Source organism: Oncorhynchus gorbuscha, linkage group LG11 (assembly GCF_021184085.1).
Source record: "Oncorhynchus gorbuscha isolate QuinsamMale2020 ecotype Even-year linkage group LG11, OgorEven_v1.0, whole genome shotgun sequence".
NCBI lineage: Eukaryota > Metazoa > Chordata > Actinopteri > Salmoniformes > Salmonidae > Oncorhynchus > Oncorhynchus gorbuscha.
The window spans coordinates 37,966,858-37,992,550 of NC_060183.1; the positions used below are offsets into that span (position 1 = coordinate 37,966,858).

At 44.0% G+C, this 25,693-nt stretch overlaps 1 protein-coding gene across 2 annotated transcripts in view; it reads right to left on the reverse strand.

The window, feature by feature from the left end:
• LOC124048586 (rab GTPase-activating protein 1) overlaps positions 1 to 25,693 on the reverse strand; it is a 128,841-nt gene that overhangs the window by 89,961 nt on the left and 13,187 nt on the right. The window contains exons 2-10 of one of the 2 annotated variants that reach the window (XM_046369524.1): positions 15,215 to 15,420; positions 13,251 to 13,280; positions 11,977 to 12,253; positions 11,524 to 11,737; positions 10,122 to 10,296; positions 4,158 to 4,315; positions 2,006 to 2,116; positions 1,512 to 1,681; positions 872 to 1,041 (exon numbers count right to left, since the gene is read on the reverse strand). In XM_046369524.1, coding sequence (XP_046225480.1) covers positions 872 to 1,041; positions 1,512 to 1,681; positions 2,006 to 2,116; positions 4,158 to 4,315; positions 10,122 to 10,296; positions 11,524 to 11,737; positions 11,977 to 12,253; positions 13,251 to 13,280; positions 15,215 to 15,367 — 1,458 coding nt within the window. In that variant the 5' untranslated portion in view covers positions 15,368 to 15,420. The remainder of the gene's footprint in view (positions 1 to 871; positions 1,042 to 1,511; positions 1,682 to 2,005; positions 2,117 to 4,157; positions 4,316 to 10,121; positions 10,297 to 11,523; positions 11,738 to 11,976; positions 12,254 to 13,250; positions 13,281 to 15,214; positions 15,421 to 25,693) is intronic. The other variant, XM_046369525.1, reaches the window with a different exon arrangement.

The following is a 25,693-nucleotide window of genomic DNA, read 5'->3' on the forward strand; positions in this document are numbered from 1 at the left end:
AGCTTCAGCTAGAAACTCTCACCTGTCTGAGCTTCAGCTAGAAACTCTCACCTGTCTGAGCTTCAGCTAGAAACTCTCACCTGTCTGAGTTTCAGCTAGAAGGTCTGTCTCACCTGTCTGAGTTTCAACTAGAAACTCTCACCTGTCTGAGTTTCAGCTAGAAGGTCTGTCTCACTGGTCTGATTTGCAGCTAGAAGGTCTGTCTCACCTGTCTGAGTTTCAGCTAGATGCTCTCACCTGTCTGAGTTTCAGCTAGAAGGTCTGTCTCACCTGTCAGAGTTTCAGCTAGAAGGTCTGTCTCACCTGTCTGAGATTCAGCTAGAAGGTCTGTCTCACCTGTCTGAGCTTCAGGTAGAATGTCTGTCTCACCTGTCTGAGATTCAGCAAGACGCTCTCACATGTCTGAGTTTCAAGTAGAATGTCTGTCTCACCTGTCTGAGATTCAGCTAGAAGGTCTGTCTCACCTGTCTGAGTTTCAGCTAGAAGGTCTGTCTCACCTGTCTGAGTTTCAGCTAGAAGGTCTGTCTCACCTGTCTGAGTTTCAGCTAGGTCTGTCTCACCTGTCATAGTTTCAGCTAGGTCTGTCTCACCTGTCAGAATTTCAGCTAGATGGTCTGTCTCACATGTCTGAGTTTCAGCTAGGTCTGTCTCACCTGTCATAGTTTCAGCTAGGTCTGTCTCACCTGTCAGAGTTTCAGCTAGATGGTCTGTCTCACATGTCTGAGTTTCAAGTGGAATGTCTGTCTCACCTTTCTGAGTTTCAGCTAGAAGGTCTCACCTGTCTGTTTCAGCTAGAAGGTCTGTCTCACATGTCTGAGTTTCAAGTGGAATGTCTGTCTCACCTGTCTGAGTTTCAGCTAGAAGGTCTCACCTGTCGGAGTTTCAGGTAGTAGGTCTCGGTGTAGTTGCGTTTGCTGAAGGGCCAGAATAGCCTCTCGTTGGGAGAGCAGACTCTGACCCTGGTCTCCAGAAGGAAACGAACCGGCTCCTCCACCTCGGTGATCACCAGGTCCACCGCCGTCGTCATGTACATGAACTTATCTGTTGGACATGACCCATAACCGCCATTACTATATCTGTGGACCTGTACATTTACAGGAAAAATATAAGCACCCACCTAATTAGTGTTATACATTAACTTATATGTTGAACAATAACCCATAAATGCCACTAATAGAAGCCTTACCAGAAACCTTACAGCTGTGGTCATGTAAATTGACACTCATCAATTTAACCGTTAAAGTCGTGGACCTGTACAATAACTTAATAACACAAACTTCCTCAATATAACCCATATACAGTTGCTGTGGTCATAGGTATGAATTGGTAACAGGAACAGTGGTTAGCTATGTAAATTACATCAGCCAGACCGCCACAGTTGGCTACGAACCATCTGGGGGGCATCATCCTTAGAGTCCTGATCATACACAGACAGGAAGAATACCATGTTAACGTGGCACCACATAACCTGTGGACATATCATTGCGCGTTGGCCATCTGGCCTGCTGTACCTTTGGGTGTCTCCTCGTTAACGGCCTGGAACTGAGGTGTGTTGGGATTCCAGCTCCCTGTGATGATGTAGGACTTCCCATCAGAGGACTTCCCCATCGACTCCAGGTCAAGCAGGTGCATGTCACTGTTCTTCACGTTCTTTCCTGGACTCAGCAGGAGGCCGAAGCACCTGGAACACACACACACACCGAAAACACAACATTATTTACCGTAGAGAAATAGCAGGCTCAGAACAGAAACATCCATCTCGTTCTCATGGCCCGACTGGGACACTTAAGCTCGGAAACAGACGGACATTAAACAGTGGTTGTTTATAAATTAGAACTGAATTACAGCTTGTTATGAATAGCTGAGAGACGTCCTGACTGAGAAGTCTCCGTGGTGGTGGGACTAAGGCTCCCAGTCCGATACAGTCTGTGCACCGTACACGGTGTCACGTCTGCGCAGCCTCTCTACCCGTGTGTGTGTGTGTGTTTGCGTGTGTGCACGTTACCTCTCTATGGCCAGCTCCTTATTAGACGTCTGTTGAACGTAGATGACGATCTTCTTGTCCATTCCCGGACGCAGCTTGAAGCTGTTCTTGTCTTTGTCTTTCGCCACAGCACTGGAAAAATAGAAACAGAAAAAGCTCTTACTCTAAAAATGATTTGGCTGGGATTTCAGTCAATGTGAAAGAGTGACTTGGGAGACCGCTTGCCCTGAGAACTTATACAGTAATGCCATATTGATGGAGATAATAAACCACTCTTTGCATTTGTTTACGCAGTTCATTGATCTAATGGGATTATGCAAGCACTGAGAATGTGTCTGTCCTGAATAGTGAAATAGCAGTCAACCTGATCAAAGCATACTCTTTTTTCCCCCCCAAACTCAAATCCTGCTCCCAAAAATATTTCACAAATTACAAATAATTTATACATAGCATGCACTCAAGGCATCTTCGAGCATGCTGTTAGAGCCACCACACTGGAGTTATGAGCTACTGAGATCATAAATAAATGCAGAATAAAAACTGTGGCATGCGGCTAGAGCATGGCACTTGCAATGCCAGGGTTGTGGGTTCAATTCCCACGGGGGACCAGTACAGAGAAAGAAAAAAAAGTATGAAATGTATGCTTTAGGCGCTCTGGATAAAAACATCTACAAAATGAACAAAAATTATAATAAATTATAATATAAGGGAAATACACGCCTAACGAAAACCGAAATGCGGTAATAAACACCATATAAGGGGAGGGAGACTGAACAGTACGACAGTCATTTTCAAGACTTCGCAACCACGACACTACTCTGATCTTTACAATATTTGCTGTGTACTGTAGATTACACCAATCAATTCTGGAATTCCTGGAGAAAACATCCTAATGACTTGCCTATTTGGCCCTGCTAGCGTGTGAATGCTGCGCTTAGATCTCAACATTCCATAAATAAGCAGCCCATGGCTTAATGAGGAGGAAATATGCCCATCTAAAATAAGCAATGGCTTTTTATGGTTTTTTAAACAACGAGTGTAGTATCTGGCCATTTGGGAGCTAGGGGAAGTTACTTGTTTGGTGGGAATTGGAAACCATCCCTATTAAAGTCTGAGGATCTGTTCTTTCCTTGCCTCCTCTCCTTAAATCACTCGGATCAGAAAGAACTGATGAGCTTCCACCATATTATTTTCACCGGTTACGTCTTTTCCAATAATTGCACATGAAGGGGAGGACACAAGAAAAGGACAGATGTTTACGCAGTTGAGACTAAGCCTTAGAGGAACAGCCATGAGTGAGACGCTAAAGTTCTCTCTCATCTAAAATGAAACGCAACAAAAGCTGATGATAACGGGTCCTCTCTGCCTCTGCTGCAGCGCATGATCACTCGCTTGGTTTCCATGCGGACATGTCCAGAGTCACCCTATGTGACAGTCAGTGACTAATCTGAGGACCCCAACGTCCTCTCTGTGAGCAGAAAAGGGCTGTCTAATCTCCGGCACTGTGACGGATTCCTAGGAGGACGTGTCTGCCCGTCGGCGTCGGCCCGGGCCAGTGGCAGTCCGCTTGTGAATAAGCTTCTGTGGAGGAGAACAGGCTGTTCTGCTGCTCAGGATGATAAATTAGAGGAAGCACGTGTCGACAATTCAAATAAATGCTCAGAAATAAAAAGACACCTGTAGCTATTTCTGCTCTTCCCTTCTGCACTGAAGGGGCATCGTTCTTTCTGAGAGTGAGATTGAATAACATAGATTGAAGTGGAGCGAATTCAGTTCATGCGTGTTTGGAGACGGGGAAAAGAGGCCTTTCAGATAGGCAACAAATAGACTTGAGGATGAGGCCGGGTGATGTTCGAATATGTACCATACCGAGAGGGCGGTAAAGAGATCATCTGCATATATAACACATTCAGAGAGGACATTAATAAACACACAGTAGAGAAAGCATGTCCGAACAAGGCTGCAATGAACTATGTATAAACGTACAACAAATAGACGATGCAGATGATAGCGCCGGTGTACAGTTGGATAACACTGATGTTCTAACATGGTTATAACATATCATGCCGTTCATGACGGACCCCTGATGTACCACACCTAGAGATGGAGGACGTTGGCTGTTGTGTACAGATCGGCAACGTGAATCGCGCGTTTGCAACGCACCGCACCGTACCTAAAGGTCCCTTTGCCATCATCCTCCTTGATCTCCAGGCTGACGGTGAAGGTGAAGACGTCGCTGTCTGGAGTCAGGGGTGGAGCCAAGCCCGAGAGGAGCGTCTTCTTGGTGGACCGCCTAAAGGCCGTGGCGAAGCTGTACAGTATCCTGCTGACCTGTGGCGTTTAAACACACACACACACACAAGCATAAACAAGAGCATGCACACACACACACACACACCAAGGGATTGAAAAATCAGAGACATACACATACTCACAGCTTTAGAGTCTTAGAAAACTTTTCAGTTATTGGGCGACATGAAACAGTATAATTCTAGATAGGGTTCTGTTTACAGCGTGTGAGCTGAGCCGAATTCGCTCTCTCTCTCGTTAGGTGATTCCCTAGGCCTTAACGCATCACTGCACTGTAGATAAAACAAATGACTGTTACACTGGTTGAGTCATCTGCATCCACACAGTTTGGCTTTTCTTCTTACAATACGCATCATCTCCAAACTCAGCTCATAGTCGAGCGGTGAAAACACTTCTTGGAGATCGCAGTGTCACACACACACACACACACACACACACACACACACACACACACGCGTACGCACACATGGACATGGAGACACACACACACACACACACACACTTCCAGGAGGCCGGTGTGTGTCACACACAAACCCCTGTGTCCCTTATGGAGAGCCACGTCACAGTGGGGTGCACTGTAGATAAAACGAATGACTGTTACACTGGTTGAGTCATCTGCATCCACACAGTTTGGCTTTTCTTCTTACAATACGCATCATCTCCAAACTCAGCTCATAGTCGAGCGGTGAAAACACTTCTAGGAGATCGCAGTGTCACACACACACACACACACACACACACACACACACACACACACACACACACACACACACACACACACACACACACACACACACACACACACTTCTAGGAGGCCGATGTGTGTCACACACAAACCCCTGTGTCCCTTACGGAGAGCCAAGTCACAGTGGGGTGTGTGTGGAGGGCTATAAAGTGTGAATAAATATTTTGCTGTGCGACCAGGAGTTATATTTTGGGGGCAGAGTGCGCATGGGAAATAAATCTCCCAGATCATGTGAATACACACACACAGAGTCAAAAGTTCTAGAACACCTACTCAATCAATGTTTTTTCTTATTTTTTTTCTACATTGCAGAATCATGTAGAATAACAATCAAAACCTTGAAATAACACATATGGAATCATGTAACCAAAAAAGTGTTTGAGATTCATATTTGAGATTCTTCAAAATAGTCACCCTTTGCCTTGATGACAGCTTTGCACACCATTGGCCTTCTCTTAACCAGCTTCATGAGGTAGTCACCTGGAATGCTTTTCAATTAACAGGTGTGCCTTGTTAAAAGTTCATTTGTGGAATTTCTTTCCTCCTTAATGAGTTTGAGTTGTGACATGGTAGAGGTGGTATACAGAAGACAGCCCCATTTGGTAAAATACCAAGTCCATATTAAGGCAAGAACAGCTCAAATAAGCAAAAAGAAATGACAGTCAGTCATTACTTTAATACATGAAGGTCAGTCAACATGGAAACATTTCAAGAACTTTAAAAGTTTGTTCGAGTGCAGTCGCAAAAACCATCAAGCGCTATGATGAAACTGGCTCTCATGAGGACCGCCACAGGAAAGGAAGCAATGGACATTATACCGGTGGAAATCTGTCCTTTGGTCAAACTTGAGATTTTTGGTCCCAACTGCCGTGTCTTTGTGAGACGCGGAATAGGTGAACGGATGGTCTCCGCATGTGTGGTTCCCACTGTGAAGCAAGGATAAGGTTGTGTCAGTGATTTATTTAGAATTCAAGGCACACTTAGCCAGCATGACTACCACAGCATTCTGCAGTGATATTCCATCCCATCTGGTTTGTGCTTAGTGGGACTATCATTTGTTTTTCAACAGGACAATGACCCAACACACCTCCAGGCTGTGTAAGGGCTATTTGACCAAGAAGGAGAGTGATGTAGCACTCCATCAGATGACTTGACCTCCACAATCACCAGTCTTCAACCCAATTGGGATGAGTTAGACCACAGAGTGAAAGAAAAACAAGTGCTCAGCATGTGTGGGAACTCCTTCAAGACTGTTGGAAAAGCATTCCAGGTGAAGCTGGTTGAGAGAAGGCCAAGAGTGTGCAAAGCTGTCATCAAGGCAAAGGGTGGCTACTTTGAAGAATCTAAAATATATTTTGATTTGTTTAACAATTTTTTTGGTTACTACATGATTCCATTTGAGTTACTTCATAGTTTTGATGTCTTCACTATTATTCTACAATGTAGAAAAGACTGGTACTGTATATGTTTTTTCCCCAAACCCTACCTCTCCTCCTCATTGGAGTAAAATAATGGACAATAATACCTATACATACTACATTTTACATTAGTTCTCTTTCTTTTACCCTTCAACTATACTCAACCTCTCCCATCCATCTCTAAAACCATCCAGTCTTGACTTCTACTTGCCATATATTTTTCAACTGTGCGGTTTCACAGATTCTAAATGAAAGGATGAACACCTTTACTAAAAATTCTTGGTCGACTGACCATGGTTTTTCAAGTCACCCAGCAGTGCTATTTGCAAAGATAGCTTTAAGTACATTTCTGAACCTGTGACCAAAAACAAGCTACATACAAGTGAGCTAATGGTTCGGTCTGTTCGCAGCAAAATCTGGTTGGGATGGTTGTATCCCCCCCCCATATACCTAACATTCTATTGGTTGCAAGAATTTTGTATAATAATTTAAATTGAAAAGCTCTACGTTTTCAATCCAGTGTTTTGTGTATCAGTTCATAAACCCTGTGCCATGGAATCGGCACATCAAAAATCTCCTCAACTATTTTGCAAACTGTCCATTTTTTGGTCCTTAAATGCAACTGATATACTTTTTTTTATTTATCACATATTTATCTTTTACCAATTATGGTCTTTAATACAGGGCCGACAAACAAGTTCCTTACCATCTCCCCATTCCACTTGCCTCCTCCATTTTTGCGGTAATGATGGAATCAGTTGGTCGTAATTTTGAATAGAGCAAATATTTCTATATATTTTTGTTACCTGCATGTGTGGCATAACTTCCTCAGTTCTGTTTATGATATCATTAACAAAGATTATACCGTTCTGTTTTTTTAAAATCAATTAGTAGTATATTTGAGATTAAACATAATATTTGTTCTGTCTTTTCTTGTGGATTAAACTGAAATTGTTTGAATGATATTTTGGAGATAATTTCATTTTCAAATAACCGAAAGTGAATGGTCGTAATCTGAAAAAATGGAAAAGCGCAATTGTTTAACATAGGGTGAGTCATTCTTATTAATCTGTTGGAGAACCCGTTTGGATTTACAGTGTATTCGGAAACTATTCAGACAGCTTAACATTTTGTTACGTTATAGCCTAATTCTACAATTTATAAAATCGTTTTTCCCCCTCATCAATTTACACACAATACCCCACAATGACAAAGCAAAAACTGATTTTTAGAAACATTTTTACATAAGTATTCAGACCCTTTACTCAGTACTTTGTTCAAGCATCTTTGGCAGCGATTCCAGCCTTGAGTCATCTTGAGACTTGAGAGTCCCGAAGCCACTCCTGCGTTGTCTTGGCTGTGTGCTTACGGTCGTTGTTCTGTTGGAAGGCGAACCTTCAACCCAGTCTGAGGTCCTGAGTACTCTGGAGCTGGTTTTGTAGGATCTCTCTTGTACGTTGCTCTGTTCATCTTTCCCTCGATCCTGACTAGTCTCTTCAGACCCTGCCGCTGAAAAACATCCCCACAGCATGATGCTGCCATCACCATGCTTCACCGTAGGGATGGTGCCAGGTTTCCTCCAGACGTGACGCTTGGCATTCAGGCCAAAGAGTTCAATCTTGGTTTCATCAGACCAGAGAATTGTTTCTCATGGTCTGAGAGTCCTTCAGGTGCCTTTTCACAAACTCCAAGCAGATTGTCATGTGCCTTTTACTGAGGAAGTGGCTTCCAACTGGCCACTCTACCATAAAGGCCTGATTGGTGGAGTGCTGCAGAGATGGTTGTCCTTCTAGAAGTTTCTCCCATCGCCACAGAAGAACTCTGGAGCTCTGTCAGAGTGACCATTTGGTTCTGGGTCACCTCCCTGACCAAGGCCCTTCTCCCCCGATTGCTCAGTTTGGCCAGGCGGCCAGCTCTATCTAGGAAGAAGCCACTGTGTTCTTGGGGACATGCATTGCTGCAGAAATGTTTTTGGTACCCTTCGCCAGAACTGTGCCTCGACACCATCCTGTCTCGGGGCTCTACAGACAACTCCTTTGACCACATATTTATCTTCCTATAGCGCCTCAAATTCAGCTCTGGACCGTGAAGTCTGTTTCATTGCATTGTTTCATTGTTCGCCTTCTAATCAGGGACTGATTTAGACCTGGGACACGAGATGGGTGCAATGAATTATCAGGTAAAACAGAAAACCAGCAGGCTCCAGGCTTGGAGGGTAAGAGACCCCTGCTATAACGGACAGCCGGGACTGCATTTTACATCCATAAACCACTCCGTGGGCCTTTCTACTTGCGCATCCTTAACCATTTGTGTACACTTTGTTCAGTCATGTTACCTCATTGCCTCGCTGGCCAACAAGCTGGTAACTTTACCTGTATATCCAAATATTTGGGAGGCACAGAAAAAAAACTGATAGCCTCTTCAGGAGACCAATGATCATAGCAATGAATGAATGACGGACCTCGTTGCATGTCATCATCCCAAACCTGGCGTTTTTAAAGAGAAAATAGTGCCTTTACACAATGCAGAAACCTACTCCACAAATGACTTAGTAATTCCAATGATAGGTATTCATATGACCGCTAACTTTTACAATAAACTAATGGTCTTTACATCGTTACATATTCGTTTCTAGACACAGAACATGAGCCTCAAATGTAGTCAATACAGGCTGTAACTCAAACAATAAAAACAATTGTGCTTTCTAAATTTCATGGGGCGCTCCTAAAGTTGGGAGCACCAGTGGTAGCAATGAAAAATGTTCCTGTAGAGCCGTGTGTGCACGCGCGTTTGTGTGTGTGTCATGGGAGGGAGGAGGTCCAGCCACCAGGCAGACATGGGGTGGTCTGTGTTCTGGGCTGTCTGGAAGATAGCAAGAGACATCTTTCTCCAAGGAAGGAAAAGGGGAAAATCAGGTCACTGCACACGGAGACTAAGGAGAGTGTATTTAGTAAGCAGTGTTGCAGTAAAATCTGGCCTTCCATGCTCTCGGCAAGGAAGACCAGCTCATTGTCTGGCTCATGTGCTCATGTGTCCCAAACAGCACCCTATTCCATATAGTGTCCTACTTTAAATAGGGTGCCATTTGGAATGCAAACTCTGTTATACACTATTATATAGGCCAAGGCCCGTTCAGGCAGAGAAGAGTACAGCAGAACAGCAGGCTAAGGCTGACTGACTAACTGCAGGCTAGACATGAGATATAAACACATGGGCATTGGGTACATCAGTGTCTGTACAGAGAGTGCAGCCCAGAGGGCCAGGATAGCGGGGTAAACAGCTCACACAGGAAGAGATATTTCACCTCAACATGAATGTTTGGGCATTGTGTGTGGGCAGCACGGAAGAGTTCTGCTGTGCTGTCAAAGTATAAGGGAGACTCTGGTACGGTGTGATAAATGGAGGGAGCGCTGGCTCTCACCATCTGCACTGCTGTCAAATGTGGATGAAATTGTAGTGCGGTGATTGAAGACCCAGGCAGCACGGAGCTAAACTGAAGTCACAGGAATTGAAGGTGTGTGTGTGTGTGTGTGTGTGTGTGTGTGTGTGTGTGTGTGTGTGTGTGTGTGTGTGTGTGTGTGTGTGTGTGTGTGTGTGTGTGTGTGTGTGTGTGTGTGTGTGTGTGTGTGTGTGTGTGTGTGTGTGTGTGTGTGTGTCCCCTCACCGCCTCTTGGATCTCACAACGGAAGACGTGGATGCGGAAGATCTCTGCGTTGTAATGGCTCTCCGTGAAGGCGAAGCAGTCACTCTCTGGCGTGCTGTCGTGACCCCGCACACAGAACAGGATCTTGTAGATGGGGTAGCTGGCTATCTCTGTGCTTGTCTGGGGGTCCAGCAACCTGCAGAAAAAGAGTCAGGTCATATTATGGTTAAAGGGTAGCAAAGAAAACAATAACAAGATAGAGACATAATGGAGGTATTCAAACAGCGCGTCTCACAAAAGCACTCCCACTCTTCAGTCTGTGTTTGTTTAAAAGGTCCTGAACAGTCAAAATCATATTTTTCATGAAATTGGATGATATTTGGATGAAATCAGATCAAAGTCTGATGACCAAAGTATGAAGAAAATGACTGTTGAGTGGGCGGGGAGCTTGGTGTTAGCTAGTTACCCCCTTAGCCAGGTCTTTCGGTCGGCATGGAACAAAAGGGGGGGTGGGGAAGGGGCGTTTAAAACTCTGACAAGTTTGATCAAAAAGTTACTGGTCCCCTACCCCGTGCCAAACACGTGGATTCAGGAGGCGGGATTATTAAGGGAATAGGGTGACATCCCCATCTCATTTTAATACACCAATGGTAACATGATATTCTCTTACCTAATTGAAATAAGTGCCGCCTGGTAACCAACATCGGAGAAGGTGTGTTTGCAGAGGGGAATGGTTTACATAGCTAGATAGTTGACCTACTAGCGCCAACATTTTACTGTAGGGTGTGAGCGAGTTTACACTATGTCTCTATGGAAAAGGTACTTCTATGTCACCCCTTTCATCTGTGTCTGGTGTTAGCTAGTTACCGGCTAGCCAGGTCTTTCGGCCGGCATGGAACAAAGGGGGGGGGGGGGGGGGTTGTTTAAAACTCTGATGCAGATGTCATGTCAACAAATCCGTCGGTGCTGCTGTGAACTGCATCACAACAGACATGGCAAACGGGAGATTTTTTGTGCATCACTGATGCAATTTCAATGTTGTTGGAGTTGCTTTGTGTATCACCAAATGAGCTTGATCTGATTTTACTGCAACACTGCTTACTAAATACATTCAGGTTTCTTAACATGGTCGTTTCAAAGAGCTGTCAGTCAAGGTGAGCTCATGAATTGTAAGCTCCTCGCCCACACAGCCTGTATTCTCAAACTACCTGGTTGCGAGAGGAAAATGAAATTTCTACCCCCCCCCCAAAAGTTATATATATATATATATATATATATATATTTATTATGGGTGACATCTTAGTCACTCAAAATGCTATTTTACATGGGAATCAGAATAACTACTCGGGAGCTTTATGAGCCACAAACACGCACACAAATCTCTTTGGTTGGTTTGTCAGTTTGTTTGTTAAGCAGTCCTGACCTGACGGTGCCCTCTGAGACTCCAGGCACAGACAGGGTGACGTCCAGGGGTAGCTGGCACTGCCCTCTGAGTATGGTCATCATACGGAGCGCTTCCACCTCACTGCGGGGAGCGTTGACCGAGGCACAGCCCAGGTAGGTCAGCTTATTAAAGACCACACTGTCCTCGTCTGGAATGGGCGTACTGGGGCTGCACTCCGATGACGACTCATCCCCTGTGGATGTCAAAGGTCATACAGAGAGGGTCTAGTGAGGGGGAGAGACAGCAGATCAAAGCGTAGCCCCTACCCCATAGGACATTGGATATACGGAAGTGACATTTCTGCTCAGCCAATCAGAAGACAAGATTAAGCTATAACCATAGTTCTTACATCCGCCCAACCCTTTCAGATCTAGAGAAGTTCCTAAGGTGTAGGGTCCCAGAAGTTGATTTGGTATTCTTGCTTTGACTCACCGCGGTAAGATCGTTCATTCAGCTCACTCTCCTGCGCTGCAGATTGTACGGGTAACACCATCTCAACTTTGGGCGGGGTGCCGAGGAGGTCAGGGCACGGTTGGGGCTCGGGTGGTGCTGCCATGGCGGGGGACAAAACATGGTCTACCCCGCCTGCCTGGTCCACACCGCCACCACTGGGGACGCCACCACCCAGCGCCTGCTCAGCTACAGAGGGGTCCATCAGAACATCCTCCAGCTCCTTCTGCAACTGCTGTTCACTGCCGTTCCCCACAATCTGTTGTCACACACACACACAGACGGATGGATAGGCACACACACACACACACACCGACGGTCAGACAAGCACATCGACACACACAAACAGTCGAATACACAGGCATTCACACACAGACACACAAGGAATCCCAAAGCCCACACACACACACAGACGAGCATAGGGTCAAAATACAAGGTTCATTATTCAGGCTACCTAAGAAACAGTTCATCAATCAATCTCAGTAACTTTTTCCTCTCCAACTTCAGGAATGGCTAGGTTGAAAATGTTATACTGATCTTGAGATTCTCTCCGAGTGACTGACAAGGGAATTGAGAGGGAAAGCGACGTCTTCAACAGAGATAGTACTTGAAGTACGAAGTGATTAGATTAGTATGTGAATTTACGATTGTGAATTAATTAGAACACCACAGGAGGGTTTACAAGTTTCTAGAAACCGAACACTGGTCTGTTTGCTTACAAATTGTAGCCCATCTTTCTAAGAGAAAGCACATTCGCCAAGTTCATTGAGCTGACAGATGCTAAGCAAAGGCGGACCATACAGGGAGAGGCAATATACTGCAAAGCAAACTAGTGAAGACTGCAAAGCACTGTTCCTCAGCCTCCAGCAGTAGCCTAACACTACACCACAACATACAGTGGCAAACAAGGGGCGTATTGAGCTGAGGAGGGGTGGGTGGATGGGTGGCAGACTGGGAGTCTGGCCGTAAAGCCTCAAAAAACAGAATTAGGACAAGAACTTGCACCAAAACAACTGAGCTAGCTACCTCATAACAAGACAAGCTAGGTGGGCATCAAATCATTCAACAGCCAACCCGAAAACACTTAAGAGCACCACAGAACAGATAGTGTCACCACAGAATCACAGCACAGAAGGGGAAAGGACGAGAGAGAGAGAGAGAGAGAGAGAGAGAGAGAGAGAGAGAGAGAGAGAGAGAGAGAGAGAGAGAGAGAGAGAGAGAGAGAGAGAGAGAGAGAGAGAGAGAGAGAAACTGACCTTAAAGCTGACCCCTTCCTCAGAAATCACCTGCGTAATAAACAACACATTTAGACAGCCTGCGCTACTCCCCTCTTCAACTACCTTGTGTGGGCTTGGGGGAGAAGTACGTGTAAGAATAGCCAAGAGAGTTATTTCGTTTTTCAAATCAATTCTAATTACGGTTGTTAATGTACATGGGGGTGAGGTGTACAGTTTCCGTGAGTCTAGTCGAAATATCGTCTTGTACCTCAACTGAAGGCAATTGAGTGGTAAAGTCATTTCAGCAGTCCACTATCACCACCTGCTGGTGTGTTTTGAGCACTACCTCATCAGGAGGAAGTACAGTGTGGGGGTGTCCAGAGGCACCAGATAAAGTACAACATGGATGGGTAAAATAACATGTTATTTATATATCTTGGTTTTTTTTGTTAATGTTTCGTTTTCACATTAGCGGGAACAAATACACAGGAGGATGACAGAATGACTTGAGACTGAAGGAACATACAATCGACAGTCTAATAACCTGTACAGCGAGTGTTTGTTAGCATGGAGAGAGAGAGAGAGAAATTATATGTATCCTAAATCACAAATGTACCTCATTTTATTGATAAACAGGAAGTCATCTATGGAACCTGGGAGTTTACTTTCTCACATATTAGCATTAGCATTGTTGCTAAAGAGGGGGAGAGAAAAGAAAAATAGGTGAAATACTTAAATGGACAATAATTCCCCCACCCAGCCAGCCAGCCAGCCCACAGGCAGCTGAGCACCACAGGGTGAATGGTACGGATGGGAATGTGCCAGGGACCTCACTATACAATATTATCACAATACTTTAGGTGTCGATACAATATGTATTGCGATTCCCACAATTCTATATGTATTCCGATTCGATAATATGATTTTATTGCGATTCGATAATATGATTTTATTGCGATTCGATAATATGATTTTATTGCGATTCGATAATATGATTTTATTGCGATTCGATAATATGATTTTATTGCGATTCGATGTTCCAAACATGTTGCTCACCAATATGTACAGCAGAGGGACAAGAGAGAGCCATGAGAAAACGAGTCCTGATCAGTCATGGAAATCCAATTTAAAAAGTGCTGAAAACAAATTGTCTCCCGAGTTATTAAAAAGAAGATGGAGACAACACGCTATGAAGTAAAACAAATACTGCCGTTTTGGTGCAGGTACAGCCAGCTAGTGCAAAAATAATACTGCGATATTGTCAAAACGATACATCGTCGAAAGTAATACCCTGATATGTAACCGGATCGATCACCACCCCCCCCCCCCCCCCCATCACTAGTGAATGGCCCAGATAGAGGAGAGTGAGTAACCTGACCCCATACGAGAGACACAGCTCAATCCTCCTAACAGCCTACAGCATATTCGTGATTATTTACAGTAAAAAATGACCATTTTAAAAAGAGCATGGAATGGGTTTCTTAAATCAGATGATTAGTTGCAGTATGTGAGTGATTGCCTTGGAAGGGGGATGACACAAGATTGATTCCCTGGTCACTTAACATCAGCGGTGACAGAAGGCAGACGTGTCTGCTGCTAGTATGATGATTCTCCACTGATGCGGTTACCCTCCAATGACCCACCGACTGAGGCCGTGGTAATTCAGGTGAGTTGACTAGGAAGAAATCAAGCCGATCGAGAGTGTCACACACCTGTCCCAATTCGCTCCCTAATTCCTTCCCCTTGGCTTGAACCCTCTCTTTGTTTGCATTTTGCCCATCTGCAAGGGGCAGGACGAGCCTCAGCAATATGGTGGAAGGAGCCTCCATCACAACATTGCTTACAACCTTAAACCTATCCAAGCACTTTAGATCTGCCGTGCAAGCATCATATGGTTAGGGGCTTAGGGCCCAGGTGAAGGGGAAGGGAGAGAGTGAATTGGGGAGCTCGACCAGATGTCAGAGTTCTGTTTACTCTGCCAGGCACTCTTTATTTCGTCTTACCTTCAGTCCAGTCTTTTCGTCATCGCTACCGTTATTAGTGGAGGAGCCTGGGGTGTCGTCCAGCCGCGACACCAGCACAAAGTCCTCACTGTTCAGGGTGAACACGGAGTCGGACGACACGCTAATTTTCCCCACCGAGGCCTTGTCCTCCATGACAGCTAAACCAAGCCAGGCTCATGAATGGAGGGGGAAATGAGTAAAATCACCTAGAAAAGGAAAAACAAAAATAAAAAAGGTCATGATGAAATGAGGCTGTGCTTTTTTAAATTTAACGCGTAGTCGTCTCAAGAAAAAAAGATAGGGGCATTATCTGGGAAAGTATCAAGGACTCCTACAGGGAGGCTAGGTTGAGCGTGTGCAGTTACAACTAACCACCAGAGGGAGGAAACACACAGCTCGTTCTGTTGACAGAGAAAAGGGGAAAGAGTTTTTTGAGAGAGGGCAGAGTGAGAATAGAATGGAATGAGAATAGAATAGAGTGAGAATGGGAATATAATAGAGTGAGAATAGAATAGAGTGAGAATAGAAGAGTGACAATAGAAATATAATAGAGTGAGAATAGAATAGAGTGAGAATAGAATAGAGTGAGAATAGAATAGAGTGAGAATAGAATAGAGTGAGAATGGGAATATAATAGAATGAGAATAGATAAGAGAGATGTAAAATAATCCCTTCCATATTTTGCATTGGAAGTTGTGTCTTATTCATTTCAGTAAACAGAGAATCTAAAACATATCATCAGCAAAGTAAGAGAATGCAAGGTAAAGCCACAGTGATGCCAAAATCAAATGTCATACAATACAATGTCCTTTAGATGTGTGGATGGATATGAGGGAGCTGAGCAGTCAGAAACATCCCCACTATCACTCTAGTGTATTTCATGGAGAATACACCTCCAGTAGGTAGCCTCCATCATCTCCATGGCAATATGCAAACAAGAAACTAAAATCACGCCTATTATTAGGCCTACAGTACACACACTGACTGTTGTTCGCCTCCATCTCAACGCAGCTCTGCTCTACATCCTTGTCATATGCATCCCCTGAAGCAGTTTACATGATCCCACAAGATTCCGCTGACTCCCATCAACTGGGCTGCACGACTAGGCTATGTGAATGTAATGTAGTTTAACCAATACAAATCTTCACTTTACTGAGCAGTAGGAAATGATTTTCCCAAATAATGTTCAAAACCGGGCTCATTTACAGTCTAATTTTCGAAGAAGAAAACAATAACCTGGCAGTTTCTCTTCCCAGCTCCCCAGTGAACTGAACCACCATTTTGATTCCTCGGAGTCAAGGAGCTAAGAACATTTACAGGAAGAGAACACAGGGAAACAGAGCAGAGAAAGAGAAGGGAGGTGACAATGTGTGTAACAGGAAGAAAAGTGCAACACAAGGTTTTGGCAGAGGATCAAGAACCGTACAGGAGGCTATTTTTGGATCCTTCCCCTTCCCAACAATGGAGTACTAAGAGGAACAGACATGGGAGCAGTTCACACAATAGCAATGGCTCAGTGCTTCACAGTATGTCAATAACACACACTTCAAGAGTGATTACTCACGAAACCAGGCCGAAAAAATACCATGATTTGGGCCATAATTACATACATAATTTAATCCATAGAATAGTATTTTGGAGGAAGGATTGTTGACATATAACATTGACATTTAACCTCCCCACATCTACCTTTGACTCATTCCTCTCTGCCTCCTTCTTTCCACTCCTCTCCTCTTTTGACCTCACCCTCTCACCTTCCCCTCCTACTCACAAGGCAGGCAATACGCTCGACCTCATCTTTACTAGATGCTGTTCTTCCACTAACCTCATTGCAACTCCCCTCCAAGTCTCCGACCACTACCTTGTATCCTTTTCCCTCTCGCTCTCATCCAACACTTCCCACACTGCCCCTACTCGGATGGTATCGCGCCGTCCCAACCTTCGCTCTCTCTCCCCCGCTACTCTCTCCTCTTCCATCCTATCATCTCTTCCCTCTGCTCAAACCTTCTCCAACCTATCTCCTGATTCTGCCTCCTCAACGCTCCTCTCCTCCCTTTCTGCATCCTTTGACTCTCTATGTCCCCTATCTTCCAGGCCGGCTCGGTCCTCCCCTCCCGCTCCGTGGCTTGACGACTCATTGCGAGCTCACAGAACAGGGCTCCGGGCAGCCGAGCGGAAATGGAGGAAAACTCGCCTCCCTGCGGACCTGGCATCCTTTCGCTCCCTCCTCTCTACATTTTCCTCCTCTGTCTCTGCTGCTAAAACCACTTTCTACCACTCTAAATTTCAAGCATCTGCCTCTAACCCTAGGAAGCTCTTTGCCACCTTCTCCTCTCTCCTGAATCCTCCTCCCCCTACCCCCTCCTCCCTCTCTGCAGATGACTTCGTCAACCATTTTGAAAAGAAGGTCGACGACATCCGATCCTCGTTTGCTAAGTCAAACGACACTGCTGGTTCTGCTCACACTGCCCTACCCTGTGCTCTGACCTCTTTCTCCCCTCTCTCTCCAGATGAAATCTCGCGTCTTGTGACGGCCAGCCGCCCAACAACCTGCCCGCTCGACCCTATCCCCTCCTCTCTTCTCCAGACCATTTCCGGAGACCTTCTCCCTTACCTCACCCCGCTCATCAACTTATCCCTGACCGCTGGCTACGTCCCTTCCGTCTTCAAGAGAGCGAGAGTTGCACCCCTTCTGAAAAAACCTACACTCGATCCCTCCGATGTTAACAACTACAGACCAGTATCCCTTCTTTCTTTTCTCTCCAAAACTCTTGAACGTGCCGTCCTTGGTCAGCTCTCCCGCTATCTCTCTCAGAATGACCTTCTTGATCCAAATCAGTCAGGTTTCAAGACTAGTCATTCAACTGAGACTGCTCTTCTCTGTATCACGGAGGCGCTCCGCACCGCTAAAGCTAACTCTCTCTCCTCTGCTCTCATCCTTCTAGACCTATCGGCTGCCTTCGATACTGTGAACCATCAGATCCTCCTCTCCACCCTCTCCGAGTTGGGCATCTCTGGCGCGGCCCACGCTTGGATTGCGTCCTACCTGACAGGTCGCTCCTACCAGGTGGCGTGGCGAGAATCTGTCTCCTCACCACGCGCTCTCACCACTGGTGTCCCCCAGGGCTCTGTTCTAGGCCCTCTCCTATTCTCGCTATACACCAAGTCACTTGGCTCTGTCATAACCTCACATGGTCTCTCCTATCATTGCTATGCAGATGACACACAATTAATCTTCTCCTTTCCCCCTTCTGATGACCAGGTGGCGAATCGCATCTCTGCATGTCTAGCAGACATATCAGTGTGGATGACGGATCACCATCTCAAGCTGAACTTCGGCAAGACGGAGCTGCTCTTCCTCCCGGGGAAGGACTGCCCGTTCCATGATCTCGCCATCACGGTTGACAACTCCATTGTGTCCTCCTCCCAGAGTGCTAAGAACCTTGGCGTGATCCTGGACAACACCCTGTCGTTCTCAACTAACATCAAGGCGGTGGCCCGTTCCTGTAGGTTCATGCTCTACAACATCCGCAGAGTACGACCTTGCCTCACACAGGAAGCGGCGCAGGTCCTAATCCAGGCACTTGTCATCTCCCGTCTGGATTACTGCAACTCGCTGTTGGCTGGGCTCCCTGCCTGTGCCATTAAACCCCTACAACTCATCCAGAACGCCGCAGCCCGTCTAGTGTTCAACCTTCCCAAGTTCTCTCACGTCACCCCGCTCCTCCGCTCTCTCCACTGGCTTCCAGTTGAAGCTCGCATCCGCTACAAGACCATGGTGCTTGCCTACGGAGCTGTGAGGGGAACGGCACCTCAGTACCTCCAGGCTCTGATCAGGCCCTACACCCAAATAAGGGCACTGCGTTCATCCACCTCTGGCCTGCTCGTCTCCCTACCACTGAGGAAGTACAGTTCCCGCTCAGCCCAGTCAAAACTGTTCGCTGCTCTGGCTCCCCAATGGTGGAACAAACTTCCTCACGACGCCAGGACAGCGGAGTCAATCACCACCTTCCGGAGACACCTGAAACCCCACCTCTTTAAGGAATACTTAGGATAGGATAAAGTAATCCTTCTCACCCCCCCTCCCCCCCTTAAAATATTTAGATGCACTATTGTAAAGTGGCTGTTCCACTGGATGTCATAAGGTGAATGCACCAATTTGTAAGTCGCTCTGGATAAGAGCGTCTGCTAAATGACTTAAATGTAATGTAAATGTATATATTTGACATTTGTATCAAAGTATAAGAAATCATAAATAAAAGTTAGCATATTTATTACATTGAGGCCATACACAGGCCTCCTTAAAGACTACATTATGTTTAATCTGTAGGTGCTACAAAGCAAAAATGGGTGTTATATGAAGCTTTACTGCTTGCTCTGTTGATTTCAATCAAATAAAAAAATACATTCATTAATGAATATTGGCAAAAATACACACTAATATTGAAAATGCACCATTTTTAATTTGGCTACTTTTTCAATATATTGTTGAACATAATATACTCTTGGGGCATATCAAAGATCCATAGTGGGATCTCAGTTTTAAAATTATGGCAATTTTTCCCAAGAAATTGGTATGTATTAGGCAACGTAACCAATCACAGCCCTACTTTACTTGCATCATTGCACATCCTGAAAATCACCAGCAGAGGTCGACCATTTTGAATCCATTTTCACATTCACTCTGTTGGTACTGCTTACAAATTGGATCATAACTCTAAAAGTAGCAGAGATACCACTCTGGAACTTTGATATGCCCATATAGTAAATGGTGGTCCTATAAAATCCGCACTGCGGAGAACGCAAACGGAATCCTGGAATCCAGACATTAAAACAGAGTTCAACAATATTTTTTTTAAAGTATTGAACTTATTAGAACATTCATTAATTTGCCGAAGATTAGTATTTTCCTTTAACTTCTCTGTCGAGGAAACAGCACATGAACGCTAGAACTTTGTGTAGCCGTTAGCGATGAAGCTAATGTAATGACAACCGCCTTCTGGGAAAAGGGATTTCCCCCCCAAAAAACTGCCTATGACTGCCTGGCAGAATGATATCATGATATTATTCACATCAATCCAGTGGCCATTTGTTTTGAAAACTGCAATCACATGAGCGCTACAATAGCCAATGGTCAATTGCTGGTGCACACTTCAATTAAAGGGTAACAAGACCTCTAAAAGTGGTTTCCTGATGTGGTTGAAGCACTGTGGACTTACAACATTCAATTTTTGATTTTTCTATTTAGAAAAATGGGGATCTTGAGAGTGAAAGAGGTAAAAACAAAACTGGGAAAAACAGAAACCTGGAAACACATAACTGAGGAAAATGAATGAGAAAAAAACTGAATCAGGCAACAACAACAAAAAATCAGATTTTATAAAACAGATATAAATGTAGTATCATGTAGTAACCAAAAAAGTGTTAAACAAAACAAAATATATTTGAGATTCTTCTAAGTAGCCACCCTTTGCCTTGATGACAGCTTTGCACACTCTTGGCATTCTCTCAGCCAGCTTCATGAGGTATTCACCTGGAATGCATTTCAATTAACAGGTGTGCTTGTTAAAAGTTCATTTATGGAATTTCTTTCCTTCTTAATGCGTTTGAGCCAATCAATTGTGTTGTGACAAGGTAGAGGTGGTATACAGAAGATAGCCCTATTTGGTAAAAGACCAAGTCCATATTATGGCAAGAACAGCTCAAATAAGCAAAGAGAAATGACAGTCCATCATTACATTAAGACACAAAGGTCAGTCAATGCGGGAAAATAAGAACTTTAAAAATGTCTTCAAGTGCAGTCACAAAATCCATCAAGCGCAATGATGAAACTGGCTCTCATGAGGACCGTCAAAGGAAAGGAAGACACAGAGTTACCTCAGCTGCAAGAGGCTAAGTTCAGAGTTACCAGCCTCAGAAATTGCAGCCCAAATAAATGCTTCAGAGTTCAAGTAACAGACACATTTCAACATCAACTGTTCATGTGTGAATCAGGCCTTCAAGATAAAATTGCTGTAAAGAAACCACTACTAAAGGACACCAATTAGAAGAAGAGACTTGATTGGGCCAAGAAACACAAGCAATGAACATTACCCCGGCTGAAATCTGTCCTTTGTTCTGATGAGTTCCAACCGCCGTGTCTTTGTGAGATCCAGAGTAGGTGAACGGACGATCTCCGCATGTGTGGTTCCCACTGTGAAGCATGGGGGGTGCGGTGTGGGTTGCTTTGCTGGGGACACGGTCTGTGATTTATTTAGAATTCAAGGCCCACTTAACCAGCATGGCTACCACAGCATTCTGCAGCAATATGCCATCTGGTTTGCGCTTAGTGGGACTGTCATTTGTTTTTCAACAGGACAATGACCCAATGCACCGCCAGGCTGTGTAAGGGTTTGCAATACAAAGCAGCCAACAAGTGCTCAGCATACAGTATGTGGGAACTCCTTCAAGACTGTTGGAAAAGCATTCCAGGTGAAGCTGGTTGAGAGAATGCCAAGAGTGTGCAAAGCTGTCAGAGGCAAAGGGTGGCTACTTTGAAAAATCTACTACATGATTCCATGTGTGTTATTTCATAGTTTTGATGTCTTCACTACACATTTTTATATTTTAAATAGTTATGTTAAAATCATTATTCCTTTAATTAAATATATTATAGAGCAAGCAGTAAAGCTTCAAATGACAATTTGTTTGTAGCACCTACAAATAAAAAAAATGTTTCTTAGAGAAACATAAAGGGAGGCCTGGATGAGGCCAAAATGTCATAAAAACGCCAACTTTGATGAATTATTTCTCAATTATGATTTTAGATACAAATGTCAAATATATGTCAACAATCATTCCTCTAAATGACCATTCTATAGATCAAATGTCCCAAATCATTACAGTTTTTCCCCCTGGGTTTTGTGGGGCATCTCAATTCAATTCCAATTCAATTTAAGGGGCTTTATTGAAATGGGAAACATATGTTTACATTGCCAAAGCAAGTGAAATAGATCATAAACAACAGTGGGCCACCACTGTTTCCACCTCATTTTGTGGGCAGTGTGCACATAGCCTTTGGCAGCTTTTCTCAATAGCATGGCTATGCTCAGAGTCTGTACATAGTGAAAGATTACATTGGGTCAGTCACAGTGGTCAGGTATTCTGCCACTGTGTACTCTCTGTTTAGGGCCAAATAGCATTCTAGTTTGGTCTGTTTTTTTTGTAAATTCTTTCCAATGTGTGAAGTAATTACCTTTTGTTTTCTCATGATTTGGTTGGGTCCAATTGTGTTGCTGTCCTGGGGCTCTGTGGGGTGTGTTTGTGAACAGAGCCCCAGGACCAGCTTGCTTAGGGGGCTCTTCTCCAGGTTCATCTCTCTGTAGGTGATGGCTTTGTTATGGAAGGTTTGGGAATCGCTTCCTTTTAGGTGGTTGTAGAATTTAACAGCTCCTTTCTGGATTTTGATCATTAGCGGATATCGGCCTAATTCTTCTCTGCATGCATTATTTGGTGTTTTACATTGTACAAGGAGGATATGTTTGCAGAATTTGGCTCTAGCCAATAACAGCTCAAAGATAGTGTGGGATTATTAAAGGATTTACTTGCCAAATGGCAGTCAAGCATCTACCATCAAGTCACCAGAATAAGATCAATATTTTTTGGAAATGAGCATCAAGTTCATCACTGAGCACTTTTAACACCGTGAAATTCATCGTAACTTATTTCATCTGGAGTCTAATAAACTGCATGGTTTCCCGAGCTGTAGGGTGAGGACCACACAACATATCGTGCGATTCCAGGTTTACACTGGATCTTTCCCTTTCAATGCGATTTGATGCGGATCTAGATACAGTGCCTTCAGAAATTATTTACACCCCTTGACTTTTTCCACATTTTGTTGTGTTACAAAGTCGGATTAAAATGGATTTAATCGTCTTTTTGTTTGTCAACAATCTACACAAAATACTCTGTCAAAAAATAAATGAAAAATAAAACAAATCTATCTTGATTAGATAAGTACTCAAACTCAATACGTTAGAATTGCCTTAGGCTGCGATTACAGCTGTGAGTCTTTCTGGGTAAGTCTCTAAGAGTTGTCTACACCTGGATTGTGCAACATTTGCCCATTATTCTTTTCATAATCTGTCAAATTGGTTGTTGATCATTGCTAGACAACCATTTTCAGGTCTTGCATAGATTGTCAAGCAGATTTCAGTTAAAACTGTAACTCCGCCACTCAGGAACACAGTCATCTTGGTAAGCAACTCCAGTGTAGATTTGACCATGATTTAAGTTATTGACCTGCTGAAAGGTGAATTCATCTCCCCGTGTCTGGTGGAAAGCAGACTGAACCAGGTTTTCCTCTACGATTGTACCTGTGCTTAGCTCCATTCCATTTATTTATTTATCCTGAAAATCTCCCTAGTTCTTAATGACTACAAGCATACCCATAACATGATGCAGCCACTACTATGCTTGAAAATATGGAGTGGTACTCAGTAATGTGCTGTATTGAATTTGCCCCAAACATAACACTTTGTATTCAGGACAAAAAGTGAATTGCTTTGCCACAATCTTTTGCAGTATTACTTTAGTGGCTTGTTGCAAACAGGGTCCATGTTTTGGAATATTTGTATTCTATTCAGGCTTCCTTTTCACTCTGTCAGTAAGGTTAGTATTGTGGAATAACTACAATGTTGATCCATCCTCAGTTGTCTCCTACTCACAGCCATTAAACTCTGTAACTGTTTTAAAGTCACCATTGGCCTCATGATGAAATCTCTGAGCAGTTTCCTTCTCCAACTACTGAATTAGGAAGGACGCCCGTGTCTTCGTAGTGACTGGTGGTATTGATACACCATCCAAAGTGTAATTAATAACTTCACCATGCTCAAAGGGACATTCGATGCCTGCCTGCCTGCCCCCCCCCTCCCCCTCCCAGTGAGGCATTGGAAATTCTCCCTGGTCTTTGTGGTTGAATCTGTGTTTGAAATTCCCTGCTTGACTGAGGGACTTGCATGGACCACATACAATGTGCAATAATTTAGTTTAACAGATAGTTGTATGTGTGGGGTATAAAGATGAGGTAGTCATTAAAAATAATGTTAAACACTATTGAGTCCATGCAACTGATTGTGACTTGTTAAGCACATTTTTAGTCCTGAACTTATTTCGGCTTGCCATAACAAAGGGGTTAATATACTTATTGACTCAAGACATTCAGATTTTTCATTTTTTATTCATTTGTAAACATTATTCCACTTTGAAATAATGGGGGGGGGGGGGGGGGTCTCAATTTGATCCATTATAAAGTCAGCCTGTAACACAACAAAATGTGGAAAAAGTCAAGGGGTGTGAATACTTCCTGAAGGCACTGGGCTCCAATACGATACCGGAAAGATACATTTTAGTTTCAAATTATTGCGATTCAGTTTGATTGAGAAATCTACCGGATCCATATGTATTGGGTGCATATAACCCATTAGGGTGTCCCCCCCCCACTGGGCTCGGAATGACAGAAATAAGACTTCGATTATGGTAATGCATCTTAGCAGACCATGCAACTCATGGTCTTTATTCATGGAATAAAATTTGATTTGATTTGATTTGATGCAATGAAGCAGCCAATAAAACGTCATTTTGAAACATTTGCTAAAAAAATGCAATTAGAGGGGAAAACACCATTCTAAACAGCGCACCTGATAGCGGTTCCATATGTGACAGATTAAAATCTCTGTTAGAAACACAGAAATAGGAGGAATCTAAAGATCCAAAAACTAGGATGGGGTTGATCATTTGACTAGGATTGTGCCTTTGGCTTCTGGACAACGAAATAAAGTTGATATGAAAACCAATAGAACAGGTGAGAAATGGGTCCAATAGGGAAGTAAATGGAAAATACATTTACATAAATTGTCCTAATTTCTCCTGTCGATACAGAACTAAATGGAATCGCTCAAAACACTTCACCAGAAAGAATGACTTAAACCACAGAGGAATCGAGGATCATTATCTTCTTGAAAGACAAGAAGCCAGCAATTTGGGCAGCGCGGGTGGCAATGGGCCTAGTTGATTATTGTGTTGCGGCTGTCAACGAAAGCATCTCAATTACGTGTGAAGATAATGTGTCTTGAGTATAGTTTAAAGTGTTGAGACAAGAAGAAGGGGACGGGTGTGTGGTGAAGATATAGGCGAGCCTCTCTCCAGAACGGCTCAACTGTCTCCCGCAAAATGCTTGCAACATGCATTGTCTCATTGTGTGAATTGTTTGCCATTTTTATTTTTGTTCCCCATTACATATGTCGTCAGGTCGGTGGCATTACTTTACTGTGTCACCACCATGCTCGATGCTAGGTACAAGGAACCGCTACTTCGATGCAGACAAGAAACAGGGTTTACGTGAAATGTTACATACACAGGTGGACAAGATGGAAACTGACACAGTGACATTGCGCACTGAAGAGAGGCCACAGATAGACAGAGTTGAAACTTCACTAC